The sequence below is a fragment of the Cynocephalus volans genome, chromosome 6 (genome assembly GCF_027409185.1).
Source record: "Cynocephalus volans isolate mCynVol1 chromosome 6, mCynVol1.pri, whole genome shotgun sequence".
NCBI lineage: Eukaryota > Metazoa > Chordata > Mammalia > Dermoptera > Cynocephalidae > Cynocephalus > Cynocephalus volans.
The window spans coordinates 72,069,460-72,090,485 of NC_084465.1; the positions used below are offsets into that span (position 1 = coordinate 72,069,460).

At 39.5% G+C, this 21,026-nt stretch overlaps 1 protein-coding gene across 10 annotated transcripts in view; it reads right to left on the bottom strand.

The window, feature by feature from the left end:
• ICA1 (islet cell autoantigen 1) overlaps window positions 1–21,026 on the bottom strand; it is a 156,463-nt gene that overhangs the window by 105,195 nt on the left and 30,242 nt on the right. For all 10 annotated transcript variants that reach the window (XM_063098784.1, XM_063098780.1, XM_063098782.1 and 7 more), the window contains exon 6: window positions 18,084–18,282. In XM_063098784.1, the coding sequence (XP_062954854.1) occupies window positions 18,084–18,282 (199 nt within the window). The remainder of the gene's footprint in view (window positions 1–18,083; window positions 18,283–21,026) is intronic.

Here is a 21,026-nt window from a genome sequence, read left to right on the forward strand (position 1 = left end):
TTCTTCATTTATGATTTCACAGCCTCTCACGCATTCCCATAAGCACAGAAATACCATTCTGGGGACAAATGAGAATTACTGTTTTTATTCCATGCCTGACTCTTTCTCAGATTGGCAAATATCTTAGTACTCACTGCAGAAATCATCTCAGAGCTGAGATGGTATTTCTTGTGAACAGTGTTAGCTGCAACAAACCACAGAGTGAAATGATGGAGGTATTTGTAGGAGCTGGTGGTGAAGCCTGCTCTCTCCTTAGGCTGATCTATTCCTAAAAGGCTGAATCAGTTATAGGCAATAGACAAACCACATGAGTGGGGAAGAATGCAGAGGGGCAGGATTTGTGACTTTGCAGCCATTTTCAACATGCATATCAGAACACTGCAGTGCCAGGTTGCTCCTGGAAAATTCCCTGTGATGAACATGTATAAATTAATTCTCAGAACTGTTTGCTGCTGAGCATTCAATTCTAGATATTAACTAACCTGGGGCTCCATTCTAGCTCTTTCAGTTTTCCGAGTCAACCTGGAGAACACTGAGGGGTGATAGTTGAAATACGAGAAAAGATTTAGTTAGCAAGCTTAGTGCTAATTGTAGATGAACAAAATAAGTAATACTTGAGTGTGTGTAGTGTACAAATTTCTAGCCTCCAGGGCTTATGTAAACATGTATGGTGAATACCAAAAAGTAAAGCAATGCTTAAAATAGTAGGATTCCTGGGGAATCAGTAGTTTAAATGCCTCTTCCATGTAACTCAAGCTTACTCTACTTAAAAAAAAGAAATCATCACACATCAGATACCTGTCTTATTAAATGTCTTTCTTCTTAAGTAGAGCTAAATTACCTTTACTGATGGATCAGTCATAATTATGAGTATCTGCTATTCATGATGGTGATCTGGAAAAATATTTCTCAAGGTGTGATCTGTCGACCCCAGTCACGGAATTACCTGAGAGCTTGTTAAAAATCAGATCTGTGGACCCCACCCCAGGCATCCTGAATCAGAATCCTTAGGTAGAACTCAGGATTCTCTACATCCAACTTGCTTCTCAGAGGATGCTTACACTCAGCTCAGGGCAGAGAGGCCCTAATTCAGAGTAAGTTGAGATGTCCTGTACTGGAAATGTCTGAAGGTATACTGCTGTCTTTCTATGCCTATTTGCTGTAGGGCCTCTGTTATTTTCCTCTTATGAGTGAAAAATCTTTCAATAGTGTACTGGCTTCAAGCTGATAGGCCAATCTGCACAGGATCTGGTCAGGGTGCTGGCCTTTGTGATGTCTATTTTCCATCCCTGAGCCTCTTACCCTCCCTCCATCCAGCTTTGGGGCCCTGAACTTGAAACTTATTGCTGTGGGATTCAGGCACCCGTCCCCAAGGAACCCAGGCTCTAGATCAGCCATTTCACTTCAAAAGGACACTCACAGAACAAGTTGGAACAGAAGTGCTAAATGCTGAGCAGAGATATGACTAGATGTTCAGAGGACAGAGAGATGGATGGAGGGCTTGGTGAGACAAAAATAAAATGCAATTACTCCCTAAGGGTGCTTGTAAAATGAGCTCTGGGGGCCAGTAAAAATGAGTTCAGAGGCTGAAGAATGTGCTGGAAGATGTGGCTGCTACTTTAATGTGAGCTGAGTCTTCTCTACCACAGAAACATGTTCCTCACAGTGACCCAGCACTACACACAAATTATGAGGAACTTGGGACAGTAGAGGTGGTCTCTGTAGTCAGAAGACTTGAGTTCGAATCCTTGTTTGTGTGTATGGCTGTGGGCAAGCCAGTCAGACTCAGTGTGCCTCAGTGGCCTTATCCGTGAAATGGGATCAAGAATTTGTACCCCCACTGAACTGCCATGCAGCTATAAGTTAGTAATGAATATGAAACAGCTTTGCAAACTGGAAAGGACTTTACAAATATTTAATCAAAATATTCTGCAATATGTACATAGTTAAATAGCTACTATATCTATCTATAAGCCAGAATGCTAAGAAAAACCCTAAGCTGGGAAAAAATTCAAAAATGTTAATTATATTACATAAATAAACCTATCATATTGTTCATTGCAGAGTTTAAATATCTGCCGGGCTTTTGCACTATGAAAACGATGTATCTTTTAACAAAAACTGAGCAGTATTTTGACTTTTGCACAACTCGTGTTTAACATTCTCTTAAAACGTTCTTATTTTCTGAATTGAAGGATAAGTGAAAAGGTTTATAAATCTTCATTTTATTTTCAAGACAATCAACATCAATTCCTTAATGTCAACTTCACTTGCATGATTTATTAGCTAAAATTGAAGGATGGTGGAAGAAATGGGGACATGCCAGGGATAAAAGAGGGACAAGTCGATCCATAAAGAATCTAAGAGATTTTGCCCAAAACCTAAAATATACAAAGGATAAGGAAGAAGGAGTCCAGTTTAAGAAACCTACCTATTGTCTGGCTTCACATCATGACATTTAGCTGTTGCTTTTTATTTTAAAATGGAAGACATGCAAAAACAAACAAACAAAACAAAGCAAAAACCCAAATGGCAAAGCTAGTTCTTTTAGCAGAGAACTAAAAGCAGACGGAGGCCCAGATAATAAGTACTAATAAAAGCTTTGCTGACTTAGCTTCAATTTACAAATCACTGGGCTTTTCCTGGCAGAGTTTGGGGAAGGAGGGTGAGGAAGCATTGCATACACAGCCTGGATGAGAAGATACAGAAATCTTTAAAAGTAAAGATTTCAACATCTCATCCTAAAACACTTAGTTTGTGATGTCCATGATACTCGAGTACACCCTGCTGTTTCTGGAAACCCTGGAGGGAACTATGTCCTATGCCTTCCCAGGCGTGCCTTACTTTGACATGGACCCAGTCCACAACGTGCACATGAAAAGAAGTTTGGTTTAGAATCTGCATGAAGTTCAATTTCTTAGTAAACCTGAGCATTAGGAAACCCTTACGAGAGTACTGAAAAGTAAACTAGTAATAAACACCATGAAAACCAGAGGAATACAGTTTGATTTACGGCAACCGATAATACTCTCAAAAAATTTTAATGACAGAATTAGGACTCACATAATGGATGGAGCATAAATGCTCTTAGTTTAGTTTGTAAGACCCTGAATACTACCAATAAAAAGGAACGGATGAAATTGCTAGATTTAGAGAAAAGCATTGAAAGAGATGCTGTAGGAAAAGATTTTGTCTGAGCATATTAAATAGCATGACTGAGAATTGGAACACAGAAAATGTCACTGAAACCAACAGAAAACCTCCATGAGACCAAATGTCAGCCTCTGGATGCTGCAACCCAACTCAAAGGCCCTGGAGTGGCGGACGAAAACGTGGAAGCCGTTCCCTCTGGAATAGCCGCCCTCTCACCTTCGATTCCTTTTTTGGGAAAGGATTTTCTCTACATTCTCACTGGTGCAAAACATAGAACATGCTCCTTCCAGGGCAAAATTGAGGACACATGGGAAAAGTTGTCTTTTTATTTTCTCACCTTTTTTCCCCATCAGGATAAGCATAACTCTGCTATTGAAGTTCTCCTAGAACAGTGAAGCCTTTTAAAAGAAACGTTCTCATCATCTGTCCGGATTTCGGATTTCGGTGGGTTTCCCTCAGGCGTTGTTTTTGAGCCTTTCATCCCTAAGTGACTTAACCTCACATGGCTCTCCTGGCTGATGGCTTTTGAAATGACTTCATCCTCCAACCTCCTCCCCAGCTGCCCATATGACATCACCCTGGAACTCAACTTCCCATCTTTGCCCCAAAGCCTGCCTTCCCCTCTTCCCTTTTCTATTATTAAAACTAAAACAAACAAAAACCCTCCCAAGCTTTGCCAGCTTAAGAGAGTACTCAGTCATTCTCTCTTTTCTTTTATCAAATCTTATCTGTTCTTACTCTAAACCTATTACTTCCCATTATTTTTAATATAAATTATTTTAATGGGTAACACATGCACATGGCACAAAATTTAAAAGGCACAGAAAGGCACAGGGTGAAACCGCCACCTCATTCTTATCTCGGCTCATCTCTTCTGTCTTATCCCCCAACCTGTTTCCCTGCCCTGGAAGCAACTGGCGTGGCCAGCTTCTCCTGTATCTTTTTCCACTAATTTAAGACACACAAAAAATGAAAGGGAACAAGATCCTAAATATAATATATATTCTATTCTGCTAGTTTCTTTTCAGCTTCCCTGTCTATTTGAGAAAGTTCTTCATTTATTACACACACATTAATCTATAGACTTTTTACCTATGTTTTCGCATCTTCGTATGTAGGATATTTTCCAAGTCTCTTTGCCTGGACCTTTCTCAGAATTTTAACTAATACCCGTGAACTATTTTTGCTTGCAAGCACTGCAGAGTCCCACCTCTAGAGGCCCAGGACATAAATTATTAAAAAGAACAAGGTAGAAAAAAACTTCATCCCTCAATTTGTTTATATAATTAATCTATCTTGAGAAATATCCCTTATTTCAATGTCAACAGTCACCAGCAGAACCACAGGAAGGAATCAGCATCTAAATGACAATAGTTGTCTCAGAATCACAGTTGGGGAGAGAATTTAAAAAGATGGATGGACAGATAGACAGGGGGTTGGATAGAAAGAGCCAATCAACTGTGAAGTGTTACCAAGCCCTAAAATCATATTTCATTTGATGGTAACAACAGAAGCCCGATTAATGCACGCGGGAATCTCATTTCAAAGTTATACCAATGGGCTTCCAGGGCCTGCTTCTTTTTAGGCTCCCTATAAAACTGGCCTGTTTATAATTTTAGGGCTCCTACCTGTGAGTTTCATTGCTCTTGTTTAATATTTAGTGTGGGATAACGGCTGAAGATAAAACAGAACTTTTTCACCTGGGATAATTTTATCATACCTGGAATTCTTCTGAAAATTTTACGCTTGAAGAGTAGCATGCACATTTTAAAGCTTTTTCCTGTTTAAGGCTTTCCTTTTATCAAAACTCATTAAAGGAGGCAAAGTGAAACCACTCTTTGAGAGAAGTGAGAGAACCTGTCTTTTAGTGAACACAGCCTCCACGACGAGGACATTGACTGGTAACACGCGGGCCTCCTTTGTCTCATTTTGCTGTTAGATAAGGATTATACCAGCTCTCTGGAGAACTAGGAATCATCCAACATTTTTTTTTCCTAAATCTCAGAGCTGCAAATGGAAAGTACCAGTCTTCTATTCACTCATTCTCTTGATAGTCCAAACACTACAGTATGTATGTTATGTATAGACTTAGGATTTGGGACGCAAGGGGATTTGTGTTTCATTGAGATGGAAACCTGTAAAACCATGTCAGTCTGTGACTCTACCATGGGGTCCTTACTGCTTGCATAAATCCTGTTAGGAATGCTTTGTTGAGGGTTAACAAAAAACAATTCAATCATTTTAAAAGGTGCTCCTCAAAAATCTTTTACTATCTCTCAATGATAAACTAACACAGAACATGGGTATTTCCTAAAGCAATTGTGATTTAATTTTTCTTTCTGAAATATTAACTCTCCATAGCCTACTTATAAATCCAGTTTGATGTAAAAGTGACATTCTAGACAACCATCAAACCATTATTTTTGCTGTCACTGAAAAGTTTGGTTACAAAGAAGAATGGATTTGAAGAAAATTATTTTTGACTCTATTAAAAGCAATGTACAGTATTCGTACTATAAAGCTATTGGTATTTGGGAAATAATAGATACTCTGGTCTTGTTTGAAATGAAATAAAACCCACATTCTGTTTTGTGTATCTAAGTAAATCACCATTTAAAAAAAAAATAAAATGAAAGTAAACAGTAGTGGGATGGATCACTACAGCATAAATACTTTAAAATGAGAGTGCCAGGCTGACTCGCCAGGGCACAACTATCTTCTTTGATACTGGATTCTTGAAGATGATAAAAATTGCAACTAATTCATCATGGAGAATAAGAAGAGTAGCTGAGTAAGATGATATCTGAGCTATTAACCAAAAGGAAGAGGGAGATGTAGCTACGACAGACTTGGAGACAAACTGGAGAGGCAAGAAACAGTAACTAGTAAATCACACAACTTGAACACTGTAATTTTCCATAATTTAACATGGCACCTTGTTCAGGAGCTAGCAAAGGAGACAGAGACCAATGGAACAATCTGTGGCTGTGCAGGCGGTGGGGTGTTGTCACAGAAACCAGGCATCCCTCTGACCCTGCAGCCCAAAGCACAATGTGATGAAAACATAGTAACATGGAAATAATGAATTCATCCAAGAGATTCTAGTGGCTAAGGCACTGAGAAGCCCTTATTATGAGATGGGCTTAATAGAGGGCAGCATTTTGTCCTGGAACCTGATGCAAAACATATTGTTGCATGTTATCATCCATGAAATTCTATAAACCAGGCTTGCATATGCTACCCAGTGCACATAGGTCTTAGGAAGAAAAGCCAGACAATCTGGCAAAAGGAAAACTATCTTGGACCGGATCAGTTTACTGTTAGACAACTCACTTCTGTCCAGAGTCCACTCTGAAACTTGAGAGTTAAGCAAGCTTTTCCCTCACACAATTAGAGCAATGCCATAGGCAAAGAGTCAATACCTCTCAAGAGAGAAGCATCCTTCTCACCCCACCCTACCCTGGGAAAAAAGGGTTTTAAAGCCAACACATTAGCTCCTATGGTATTGCAAAATATGCTTATTTTTAAAAATTGTACCAATATTTTCTCCTTTCATAGAATTTATATAATGAAAATTATGAATTAGTATTTGCAGATAATGTCTTCTAGGATGCTAAAATTCCTGCTTGCACATCAGGGTCTCATTCTTATTCAATGGCAGGATTAAATTTCATTCACTAACACAAACATTTACAAGGTGCATATTATGCCTGTTTATTAAGCAACTGGGGTTCAAAGATGTGTAAGACCTTGCTCTCGCCTTCAAGGAAACCACAAGCCTATTTATTTACCTATTCACTCATTTGATAAATAGATACTAATTGACTACCTACCATGTGACAGGCTAAGAAGTATGTGCAATGCACAATGGGAATAGTACAAAAGGGTAACGGCTTTCAAGAGTTGGAACCAGCCCAAATGCCCATCATCGGATGAGTGGATACGGAAAATGTGGTACATCTACACAATGGAATACTACTCAGCTATAAAAACAAATGAAATACTGCCATTTGCAACAACATGGATGGACCTTGAGAGAATTATATTAAGTGAAACAAGTCAGGCACAGAAAGAGAAATACCACATGTTCTCACTTATTGGTGGGAGCTAAAAATTAATATATAAATTCACACACACACACACACACACACACACACAAACCGGGGGGGGGGGGAAGAAGATATAACAACCACAATTATTTGAAGTTGATACGACAAGCAAACAGAAAGGACATTGTCGGGGGTGGGGAGGGAGAAGGGAGGGAGGTTTTGGTGATGGGGAGCAATAATCAGCCACAATGTATATCGACAAAATAAAATTTAAAAAAAATAAAAATTGAAAAAAAAAAAAAAGGGTAACGGCTTTGCTTGGGGAGTCAGGAAAGGCTCTCTGGGGTGATGTGGCCTTAAGTGATGCCTCAGAGTTTTATAGACACAAGAGAAGAAAGAAGGGAACTGCCAGTGGGAGAAGCAGGGCCAGCAAAGGTCAGGGTATGTAAGAACAAGGTGAATGGCATGGCTCTTAATGAGGCTGGAAACACAGCAAGTGCATATGTGTGTAGCAGCATTAGGGAACAGGGGTGGGAGAGGAGGTGAGAGCCAGCCTGCAAAGGGCCTGGAGGGCCACCCTGAGTTTGGACTTGTCAATTGGCCATGTTGGGGCCACAGAAAGTTATTGCCCAGGAGAATAACAAGATCAGCTTTATGTTATAGAATTAAGACTAGTATTGGTATGGAGGATGGGAGTTAATGGCAATCCTCTAAATTGAGGAAGATCCTAGCTCAGGCCATAGCAGAGAGGATGAGAGAAGGGAACCAATTCAAGAGATACTTTGGAAGTAGAATCATTAGAAACTAGAGACCTCCTGGATGTGGAAGGTGAATAACAGCAGCAGCTGAGGATAAATCTCTTGCTTGGGAAACAACAGGATATGACAGAAATGTGCTTACATTTTCTGGTTATTTTGAGGATGTGTGTAAATATGTTTACTTATTTTGCACATAAATACCCTAAAACTTTTCAGGATGTAAACACACCCTGAACATTTATTTGTTTAAATTTAGATACTTCTCACCAAGAAGTCTAACTAAAAACAGAAAAAATACAAAAGCCGTGAAGGTACATAGGTAGGAAAGATACAACTTAAAAGACTACTACTTAATGTCAATTTCATAGCCTATCCATTTGTAAATGCAAAATTATGCTCAACTGTAGAGGATTCGTAAAGCAAATGTACTTCATAGGGCCTGGGTTTCCAAAGCCTTGCAGTTTCAAATATTGACCTTGCAAAGGACAGGAAATTTTCCCAAGGCTATTGAGTCTCTGTTGCAAGATAAGGATCGTAACACAGCAAGGCTGCTGGTTCAAAGACAGACAGGTTACTAACTGATATGTAAAGTTACTAAAAAGCTGCTGGAGGGAGAAGGAATGTTTACTAAATCAAGTCTTTGTTAGTGGATCACTTAATTGTCTAATAGAATGTCATCTGACTTGTTTTTACTGAATGTTACCAGCTTCTATTGTAAAAAGTTGTTAAACCATTTTTACAATAGCAAAACCTCACCTATGTCTCTTCCTGTAACTTCTTGGTCTGGAGAATAAATGCAGGAAGAGAACCCCAATTCGTGGTTAATTTCCAAATGGAAGGATGCCTCACGCTGAGGGTCCTAGGATACTAACTCCTTTCTGGGGCTTCTCACTGCTCAAAAGAGATGGGCTTTGAGTAATATTTGGCGACTCCATCACCCAGGGGAAAAGGAGTGACAAATCCGTGGGAGGCAAAGCAACACTCAACACGCCTTTTTTTTTTTTTTTTTGTAAAGACTTCATTTTCTTGAAAGTGGATTATAGAGGAAATAAAATTGTCCTAAAAATGGAAAGGTGAGTTGGCATTATACAGACATAAACATTATAGCCAAGGACAATTTCAAAGTGAAATGAACAAGGGATCCTAGCAGCCTGACGGAGAGATGGGGCAGGCAAGAAATCCTGGATTAGCTGGACTCCCAGGATAATCAGGCACTTTGGGAGTCACCTGCACCTTGGGTTGGAGAGAGGCAGCTGAATTGTGGAAGAAGAGGCGAGAGGTGGCCTGTCATACCTAGACACTCCAGTCTGACAAACTGTCAGACAACCCAAAACATTTCCTACAGCCTGCATCATGGGGGCAATCCAATGCACAGCATCCCTCCCAGCCAGATCCGCCTCCTCCCCAGGTGATTTATTTAGCATATGTGCTTTGCTGGATGTTCATTTTTTTCCCTTGGAGATTCAGGAATAAATGTGGTAGCTATAAAAATAGTTACCATTATCTGAGAGCTTGCCTTGTACTGTGTGCTGTGCTAAGTGCATCCCACGAATCATACCTTTTAATCCTCACCGCCACCCTGTGAGGGGCACCTTCCCCAGCTCCATTCTGCAAGGGAAGCTTAGCATGGTTAGTGGTTCAGGGTCCATTGTACTATTAGCACCATGGGCTCCAGATTTTTATGTGTTCACAGTGTTCTCTAAGAAAGGAAGGAATGCAGAAGTTTGCAGACTGAGCTCTGAAACTGGACTGTCTGGGACCACAGCCAGGTTCTTAAGCCCCTGAGCCTTGGCATCTCCTAATCTATAAAATGGGGATGACATCCAGGTTGCCTACAAAACGAAGGTGCCAACTATGGAAATGAGGTGCCCCGAGAGGGAGGCAGTGTGGGTGGGAAGAGCACAGATGCTGGGCCGGTGTGCCCAGCTTCAACATGAGCTGGGAGGCCTTGGGCAAGTTCCTTACCCTTCACACTTGTTTCCTCATTTGCAAAATGGTGATGCTGACTTTACTCATTTGATAGGCTTGTTAACAGGATTAAATGAGTTTATGTTGGTAAGGAACTTGGAATGGTGCCAAACACAAAGATTGTACTATATAAATACTCGTTGAATAAAAAACTAAGTATTGTCTCTATAATATCATTAAAAAGGCTTTGGAGTTTTCAGCCAAGTAGCTAAGTAATATGAATGTACACCTCTTCCCAGTTAATATTTTAACACAAATCTAGCTCTCCATGTAAGTCTGTCCAAAGGAAGATTACCCCTGTCTTCCTGCTAAGTGCTTTCCATAGTGCTATCCATTTCCTCCTCCTGTTGAATCATGACATACACAAGTAATTCCATGAAGATTAGACAAAATGAAAGAATAAGATTTGGAATCTCCTTCCCACTTCCACTGTCCACTGCAATGCTTCTTTACCAAGAATGTCTTCAAAGATATACATGCCTGGACCCTGTGTGTACTTTGGGAAAAGCTTCCCAATGATTTTGGTGATGTGGACGCACAATTTCTAACCACTGGCCTAAAGTACAGTAAGCATCTAATAAATGGGTGTATATTGAATTAAAGCCTTAATCCAGTATTTTTGTGGCTTTTCTTCTTTTGTTTTTGGATGATGGGATATCAGAGTTGCTTTTATTTCTCATTTGGCCCTAATTTCCTCCACATTCCTTAATATCCCTAAGGTCCTGGATGTAGAAGGTAGACTTTCTGTTTCATCTGGATTTCGGTTACATTGAGAGTATAACATGGACCAGAGAATGAACTAGGGGAGACATAGTGTAATTAGCCATGTCTTGATGGTCTCATACATTCTCCATTTTCTAATCTTTCTTTCAAACATGTAACAACATCAATAGTATTAGAAACTTAAGGCATAAAAACTCCACTATTCTAAAAAATCCTATTTAAGAAGCACATGTATCTCTGTATTTGTACAAACTTACTTGTTTTGGAGACTTGGGTATATTCTGCAGGTGAAGTCAGGGAGTATGCCAACTGCTTAACCTCAATAGCACAGCAGTTCTCTAAAGAGTTAAAAATAGAACTACCATATGATACAGCAATCCCTGGGTATCTATCCAAAGAAACTGAAAGATGGATCCTGAGGAGATATTTGCACACCCATGTTCACAGCAACATTATTCACAAGAGCCAAGAGATGGAAGCAACCCAAATGTCCATCAGTGGATGAACAGGTAAACAAAATGTGGCACATACATAAAGTGGAATATTATTCAGCCTTAAAAAGGAACGAAATCCTGACATATGCCACAACATGCATGAACACTGAACTAAGTTTATACTAAATAAAATAAACCAGTCACAAAAGGACAAATACTGTATGATTTTATTTATATTATATATAGGTAGCTAAAGTAGCCAAATTAATAGGAACAGAAAGTAGAAGGGAAGGGTGGTTATCAGGAACTGGGGGTCAGGAGAAATGGGGAGTTGTTGAATGGGTGCAGAGTTTTAGCCTTGCAAGATTAAAAAGTCTGGAAACCCATTACACAACAATGTGAACATACTTAACACTACTCAAAATAATTAAGATGGTAAATTTTATGTCATGTTTTTAACAACAATAAAAAAATTAAAAACCACACCAGTTCTTAACCTCAACATGCACTAGAGGTGCCTGTAAAGCAGTGGCCAGCAAACTGTTCTCTGTAAAACGGCAGAGAGTAAACATTTTTGGCTTTGCAAGACCTACAGGCTTTGTTTTAACTACTAACTCTGCCATGGTACTGTGAAAGCAGCCATAGTCAAGAAGTAAATGAACAGGCATGGTCATGACCCAATAAAACCTTTATTTACAAAAACAGGTGGCTAGCCTGTGAGCCGTAGGTTGCTGACCCTTGCAAAAGTATTAATATCTAAATGAGATAAATGAGTAAACACCAAAGGCTCTTCTACCCAAGAATTATGAATGGAACATTCTTATTTTTCCAGAGTCTAAGATTAGAGCAAAGCAACCAGGGCAAGCGGGCTTAGTAAGACGAGAACTTACTTGAAATAGGAGGAAAACACTACACTTACACTTACACTTCTGTTAGCAGACAGAAGAATAATGGTTACCAGAGGCGGGGGTGGGGATGTGGGGAGGAGGAGAAGTGGTGGACTAATGGCTATAAAATTATGCATCCCACCCTAAGTGAATCATTTTGCAGTATATATGCATTGAAACAACATACTGTACCCCACAAATACGTACAAGGAAATGTTAAAATATTCTGAATAAAAAAAAATCCACAGGGAAGAATCAAAAGGAATAAAATATCCAACTGACAGTTTAATGCTAAAAACAACAAAAAAGTACACATTAGCCCTATTCCAATGTCTATACTTCTCTACAGATGAGCTTAAATGATTTTAGAGCTTAATGATTTAGAGAAAATGTTAGAGCTGGAAGAGAACTTGGTGATCACCTTTAGTGGATGAGAAAATTGTGAGAGACCTGCCCTATCCAAGCTGTCCCAGCTGGTGTAGGCAGGGCTGGGAGCAGACGGTAGAGCCCTCCTGACTCTGGGGTCATGCTCCTTCCTCCTCTCTATTTCCAGTCAGGAGCAGTAGCCAGCCAGCCACTAGCTCTGCAAGGGTTATCAGTTTCATGCATGTTGTTCTAAATGGTCATGGCTTAACCCTGAAACCAACTTTTGCTATTTACCAAGTTCAGTGAAAGAAATCAATAAAGACACTTAAAGCCCCCACACGCCTCATCTCATCAAATTCAGAGTTGTAAGCAAAGGCATAATTATTTGTTCCCTTCCAAGTTGTGCCATGTGAAAACGGCAGGCTTTTCTATGGCACTTAGGTACTAGAAAGAAAGAGCAACCCAAGGGTGGGATTTGGCAGCTGCATTCAATCTGCTTGAGAACCACAAAAACCAGCACCTTAGTCAACCAAAACAAAACAAACAACAAGCACACTCCAAAAACCAACAACAAAAAAATGAGTTACGAAACAGATAATTTTAAGAGAGCATTAGCTTTACAAAAGGACGTTTCATCTCAGAAAATAACTTAATCCAGGGAATAGAATTCTAGAGCTTGCAGAGGAGATAAAAGAGTCGAGCTGCCACCCCCACCCCTTCTTAATGCACGTACTAAGCAAAGCCCTGAGAGTTAAGGTACTGCTCAGACACTGAACGTTGGTCCACTGTATGCACCCAAACCTGAAATGCTCCCCACACACTCGACACTACTTGTTGGGGGTCCCAGACCTCCCCTAGGTACTACAATGAAGCAGAAACTGGTGTAGGCCAGAGAGCTGGATGGCCTGGGCATAAAGGAAAGGGCTTTATCATCACGAGCGGGGAGACGGCTGAGCAGCAACACTCCAGCATCACTCGGTGTCTCCAACTCTCGTGGGACCTGCCCTCAATTGCTGAAAGAGCCTGACCTCTGACAAAGACCAATGCTTCCAGCAGTAATTAATGATACTGTCAAATTAATTAACCCAAGTCTTTGTTCACAGGAAAAAACCTTCTAATATCAATACTGCTGTTTACCAGTCCTTGACCAAGCTCTATAGACCCAAACCTTCACAACAGGGACACCAGGACACCACACTGACTGATGGCCCTAATAAGTTCTCACCTAGTAAGCCACCAACATTTGTTAATAAACCTTCTCTCCTTAACACGTCCTTTGATAATAGGACCAGCAGATTAACAGGTCTTCAAAACCTAACACTATTTTATATAATACAAGCCAGCAAATACCAATGTATATGACTCAAATTTCCTATAATACCTTTTAGTTATAGTCTTTTGAATTATGGTGATGAAACACTAGACAAATGCTGTAGGATTTCATTAAGCCTTTTAATAAACAGCCCTCATTATAATGCCAGTTCCCTTGTCCTTGTCTGTGAGGACTCCAACTCCTACAAATGCTCACGTATACATTTCCATATTATCTCTTTAGAGGATTCACAACTATTTTCTTACACCTAACATAGCTTTTATCCCATTTAGAATAATTACCCTCCATCCCATTTCTGACTTTCAAGAAAAACAAGACACTTAATTGACCACAGGAGGACTCTCTCAAGGGCATCAGGCTGCAAAAGCTCTGCCTCGAGCTCCTAACTTAAGCTGATGTAATCTGCTACAAGAAGCTCACTTCTATTTTTAAATTATACCCTTTTACTCTGCCTTCAAAGGGCACATATATCACACGTTGTAACTTTGCTCATAAAATACCTCGTGGTTCTGGGGTAAATCACGCTGTCAGGAGGAGCTTCCAACTGCACACAGCCACCCAGCCCTGCCCCTTTAAATGCATCCACTATTTCCCATTATGTGATCTGCAGGAGAGGAGCTCCATGTGGCCAAACTCTCTGGGTATCTGGTTCTTCACAATCATTTTGACAAGGAGCAGATGACTGGCAGGGCCCTTCTTGAAGGCTGGGATCAAGATTTCTCCTTCTCTGTATTTCCATCCCCTAACATAGACACTCAATAAATGCTCTTCAGATGGATGCTGAGAGCACTGTCAACAGGCCTATGTGCTTCAAAGGGTGCCAGAATGAAAACAGATTATTCGCTTTGTTTAATTTTAAGTTTTTCATTCATCATTTCAGTCATGCTCATGGTGTGCTATTTAAAAGGTTTCTTGGCATTACGAAAACACTATGAAAAAAGCCTCGGTTGGAGGTGAAAATACACTTGAACTTGCTATTTAGTTATTTATACTTATTCTGCTTATTTCTGGAAATAATGGAGAGCTCTGTATTAAAGTAGTGCTTCTATGGAGTCTGGTAGAAGTCTCTCCGGTCTACACTTCCCTTTCACTTCATGGTCACGCCGTGTCTCATCTGGATTTGTGCAAAAGCCTCCCAGTAGTTCACCCAGCCCCAAGGCTTGTGTTCTTCCATCCCTCTCCACATTAAAATCAGAGTGAGCTATTGATAATACAAATTTGATCATGGCCCTCCCCTTCTCAACTCTTCCATTTCCCCCTTGCCCCCGGGAAGTTGTCCCTTCTGCTCTGTTCCTGCTTTCCTTCCCAGCCCCATGGTCTGGGCACCCCCGTTCCCACACCCACCCTGCTTTCTGTGCTCCAGTTCTAAGTGCCCTGTTGCTTTCACCTCAAGGCCTTTGTTTAAGTTGCTTCCTAAGCCTGGAACTCTGTTCTCTGTTCCCACTCCCTCTACCCAGCTCCTTCCTACTCATCCTTCACATCTTGTCTGGATGCCACTTCCTCCAGGAAGCCCCTCCTGGTTGTTCCTGGGCACCATGTGCTACCTCCAACAACTGCTTACTGTACTGCACCATGTTTACTTGCTCTATTCTGAAATGACTGCACAAGACACGATGGCAAAGGTCATGCCTGCTTGTTTACTACAACATTGCTCTCGATGTTGCCTGGCATGTGGCTGGGCTTCAATGTCATTTGCTGAATGAACAAATAAATGAATGAATGCATCCTAAAGATTCCAAGTAGGGGGACCACATTTGTGAGGTATGAATTAGCATTTTGGCTCTTCCAGAAAGTGTGAACTCAGAGAATAGAATTTGTAGCAAAACAAACACTACTTTAGTTCAGGATTCATCAGTTGAAATGTAAAGGCAGCAGCTGCCTCTGAAGAGACTGAAATTCCCTCCTCCTACAGTAACTTCTGAGGAGCAACCCACAGCTGGATCGCTCTCCCAGATGACTCAGAAACACGTTTAGGTAACACATTCCTGAGAGATAAATGGAAACTGTTTAAGATGGAATCTCACTGGGACAAAACACTAAAGCTTGCTCAAAGTTAAATTTCATATTATAAACTCGAAGTGAACAGAAAACTCCACAATTTATGTCCATTCCAAAGAGGGCAGTAAGTCACAAATTAATAATGCTACTTCCTACCTGCAAAACCACATTTGTCAATTTCCAAAACATCATGAGGTCAGCTGCTTACGGTAGGAATGCCCTAGAGGTTTGAGAAAACATGTCTGGCACTTCAAACTCGGTGCCTGAAATCTTGAGTGCCAACTTGGGGCCAGGCGCTGGACTGGCCCTGGGGTTATGGCTGTTAAAGAGAACCAACGTGGTCCCTGTCCTTGTGGAGAGCCCAGCCTTACCAAATATACACTTGAAGACAGACATCTTTGAGAAAATATTCTTTCCCTAAATTCTAAGCACACCATGTTCAGCTATTAAATTAAACACAGCACACATGGGATTGGGAAGTGAGGCATAGCTCCAGCTACTTCTGCATGGCAAAGGATTTTTTTTTTTTAAACCATATTTTCCAAAATCAACAGATTGATGACACTAAAGAGTGGGTAATGTTTCAACATTCAAACCAAATGACGAAGGACTTGGTTTTTATTTCATCCTTATAGTTAGAAACTGTTCCCTAAAACAAAACCAAATAAACACAATTCCATGTGAAACTGTTTTGCCTTCCAGAATAATCATGTTTATTTTTATTACCTGGCACATAAAAGGTGCTCAATAAATGTTCACTGAATGAATAAATCACAGGAGAGGTATTACTATAAAAATGCCTTTGTCAATTTTAGGTATGTTCTTTGTTTATTTCTTGGGGAAAAAATTAACTCTACATTCTAGGATTCTTTTATTTCCCTCTCTGACCTTGGGCTAGTTACCTAACATGGGTATCATTCTCCTCATCTATAAAATAAAATCTGAATTTTGGCTATTGTCAGACTTAAAGGCGCAAGTAGGTATAACACAATTAGCACTATGCTCTGCAGACAATGGTTTTTTTTCCTTTTTCTTTTTCCCCCTTCCACTCCATTCTCCTCATCCCCCCAAATAAAGTGTTTAAGACAAACCAAATTACTGGCCTCATTAGATAGTCAGAAAACTTCAAAAGTAGAAGTATCTAGCTATCAACACTTGAAACACTTTACTTACTATTTTAGGGGCTTTGATTTTCTCTTCTGTAAGACGAGTGAATTTTGCTAGGTCATCTCTAAGAGAATTTTCAGTCTTGATTTTCCATGACTTAGAAGCCTGCCTTACTGAGAAGTTACATGCTACTAAACACGTGAAAGACATCTGTGATTAGAAATAAAATGGACCCTGATCTCTCTCTGTAGGGAGGAATTTTAAATTACAAACCAAGAGAAAACTTGACTTTAAAGGAATTTGCATCAACCTAATATTTAGGTCAAGAATTAATGACTGTACTCTTAAGCAACAGAAGGTCACTCCTTCCCTCCACCCTCACACACCTAACCTCCAACACACCAGAGCTTTCCATTCATAGCTCCAGAATAATGTACTTAAAAAGAAATCTGGGATTTTAAGCAACATCACTAATTACAAATGGATCATTTGAAATGAGTAAGATAGTTGACACAATATTATGTCAAGCTTAACATTTGGCTGATTTTGTTTTTCTTTCACACCCTGAAATATGTCCAGTTGACCAAACAAAGAACTATCAAGATTGTACACAAAAATCTCTCTACATTTTCATAAATACTCAATGTAGGACTGCCACCTAGTGGTGGGACATATCCTTGCATGACAAAATCCCCAAACAGCTAAATTGACACAATTTAAAAATCAACAAAATTGTTCTGCGGCTGCTCACCAGTCATTTCAGAGAAATTTAAGAGCATACATATGTCCTCAGCTACGTATTTTCCTCAGAGAAATTTCTGAAGAGGTCTATAGCAGAGTTAATGCCGCATTATTAATCCTACAACCAAATCCCACTGCTTCTGAACATACCACAAAACAAAGGAACATTATTATTCTACTAATTTTAATATGCAGTAGCAATTAAAAGATCCCCCCAATAGTCTTTTCTCACCTTCTAGATACATTAGATCTAATCTTGATTGTTAGTTATGCATGAAAAGGCATTTAAAAGTGATGACATTACAAAAAGTGCCCATGATATGAAAATCTTACTTCAATTAAAACCAGTTACTAAATCTTAGCAATTTCCAGCTGTCTCTTCCATCCTATCCTTAGAGAATAATATATCACATTAATTGGTATTCTGTCACATAAAAAGACACTAGCTATAACTAATTGCATCCTTGGTGCTTTTGAGGTATGTCTTCTTCACCAGAGGGACTCAAGTCACACCTCATTACCTTCCTGCAGGGACCCCTTTTGGTAAACCTCATAAAACTGCCTACCTTCCTGAACTTCTCCATTTGCTTGTAGAGGTCTGGATCAAGCTCCTGAGACACGTCCTTCATCCATAATAACGCTCCTCTGTATTCTGTCCGGTACTGCTCCATGCGGTTTACCGTCAGCCAAGTATCTGAGATGGCCCGATGCCGAAAAGTCTCCACTTCTTGGTGAAAACGACACAAAGGATTTCGCAAGGCCAACCTAGTCGAGAAGATAAAGCAAAAATCTTGAAACTAAGCCAGCCATTAATTTGAATCCTTGACATTTTGCCAACCTTAAACTCATGAGCCTAGAACAGTGCCTGGAACATAAAAGTTGCTCCATCAATATTTGATAAATAATGACTGAAATGTATGTGAACTGATGAGTCAGCCAGAGATGATTACTCATATACTTTTAGTGTTATTAACCTGGACCATTGGGAAAGTACCTCTATCAGTGGTGTTGGGGGTGGTCTCAAGCCTGGGCCAAGACTGTTCTTTTGAAGCTGGAACCAATCCTGTGTTAATGGACAGTCAAGGCATGACCTTTTGCTATTTCTACTCTTGGTCACTCCCTGTCTCCTTCTCCTCAAAAGGTTGGCCCTTTGAGGAGGGATGGGAGTGTATATGATTAGGGTCTCCCTGACTGGGCCATTTTGGATTATTCTCCAAAGGCCAAGGCATCTGCTGCTTGCTCCAATAGTCACAAAGGAAGGAAGAATGAACAGAAGCATTTTAAAGTGGCCTAGGAAGGGGAATAAGCACATTTACTGAGCCTCTCCTGTGTGTCAGTGCTTTCAGATAAGTTACAGATTATTAACAGGTGACTTAATCCTTATTAAAAAACAAAACATAAGGATACTACACCAGAAATGCATGTATATTGTACAATGAGGCAGGTGTAAAGTTATTATAATATTGGCCATAACACAGTGTCATTTATTCATCAAAAAAATAGTTTGAGGCATATTAAATGTTAGATAAAATATTTATTTGGGGGGTTGGGGGGAAATACTGCTTCTTCCATCTTCCTACCCAAAATGAGCAGTGTCAGATTAAAATATATTCTTCTCCATGACATATCAGGGCACAGGTGCAAAAAAATAAAATAAAATGAATATTTAAATTCCAATTTAAATGCAAACTTGTTTAGCTGAAGGGAACAACGGTGTCAGTGAGCTGAAGTCAGCTCTGGCAGTTCCATCAGTGTCTGCGGTGCCTACGTGGGCAGCACTGTAAGATTACAACTGGTGTCATAAGCTGTTTGAGAAAATAAATTCCTTTTACTATTTCCCTAGTTTTCCTCTTGCCTGTAAAGTATTGTTTTTAAATACTGAGCACTTCTAATAAAATAGCTTGCTCACTTTGCACCACCTAGATGTTGCAGGATGTTTTCAGGCATATTGTTGTGCCATAAAGTAAGCCTGTGCTGTATCCCTGTTGGTTTAAATTTAATACTCACTTTTCATCAAACAGACTGAGCAGTTGTAGCAATGACTACCAGATACGTCAGTAAAACAAACACTGTGTAAAAATTTGTATGATTGATGACTTCTAGTTAAAGAGATAAAAAGTCCTCAGCTGTCTCCCTAAGGAGGCATATAAAAATCACCTTATTTTTTTCCTGTAACTTGCCTCATATAAAATCAGATGGGTGAAATCCCATTCATATGTGGTATGAGGGACTGAGTCTAGACCAAGAAAAAAACCCAGTAATGGAAATATCAAGCTTCAGTGAAAGACTGGCCCACATTTTCATTCATAAAAATCCACCCAATGGGAATAATTTTAAGTGCCTAAAGGTCTACTTGAAGGACGTTTATCTTTTAGTAGGAAAAGTGGAAATGACCCAAGAAGTAAATGGGAGGGCTTAGGTTAAATGTATCATGGCATGCTCAGATAATGGATTACTACACTATGTATGTTTTAAAAAATATATCCATGGAAATAAAAAAGGTATTACGGTTATTTGATCAAAAATCAATTTGCTAAATAATCAGTATACAGTACTATACAAAAACTGTATGGTATGATGCTGTTTTTATTAAAAATATATCGTGGCATACCCTAAATCATGTCTATTCAGGTTTGAGAGTTTCAGTTCAAGAGAGTTTTGGGTAATCCTCCTACTTTCCTCATGTTAGGAAAACTGGTTGGGATTTCACATGCCTGGTGAGCAGTCGAGAGCCATGAAACCAGAGCCGCTGTGTGGGAGGCCACCTTCCAAATTGCAAAGCTGGCCAGGCTGCATTAAATTATGAACATGGTGCAGTTTGCTAATTTATAGCAGCAACACTTTCAAGTATCATATGCATCATTTTTTGTTGATATCTTTTGCTGTTTTGCTTGTACTCAAAGGTTAGATTACATAAACTTAAGGTACTTATGTATGCTTTCTGAGGTTATTTGGTACATAACTGTGAAAGAGTATAACTAGATAGCCATATTATAGAATAATTAATAATGTGATCAGTAATGGTAAATCTTGCAATGATTGTGTCCAGGTGTTTTGCTTTGTTTTCCATAAATGTATGCTAATTTTGGTAGACAAGTATGCATAAAAATTTTCACTGAAATTAGAGATACTTGCATGTTTAATATAGGAAAATAACATATGAGAAAAATCCTGAAAGATTTTTCAGGAATCAATTATCCTTGTAAGGTTGGAGAAGACTGTATGTGCATAGAAAGTATCTATCAAGGGGTTAAAAGTGGGTCATCCCTATTAGTAAAATTTTAGCTTCTTTTAAATTTTCTCCTTTTGGTTTGTCTCTGTTTTTAATTTTTCTACAGTGAGTATGTATTATTTTTACAAGGAAAAAAATTATAAATAAGATTTAAAGGTGCAATTCAAGATTATAAACAAACACCTTTCTTGGACAACTGGGGTAGAGAACTGTTGGAAGTGGTTTCGTGCAAGGATGAAAGTTAGCACTGCCCACAAAGTCAAGGTCCAAATATCAT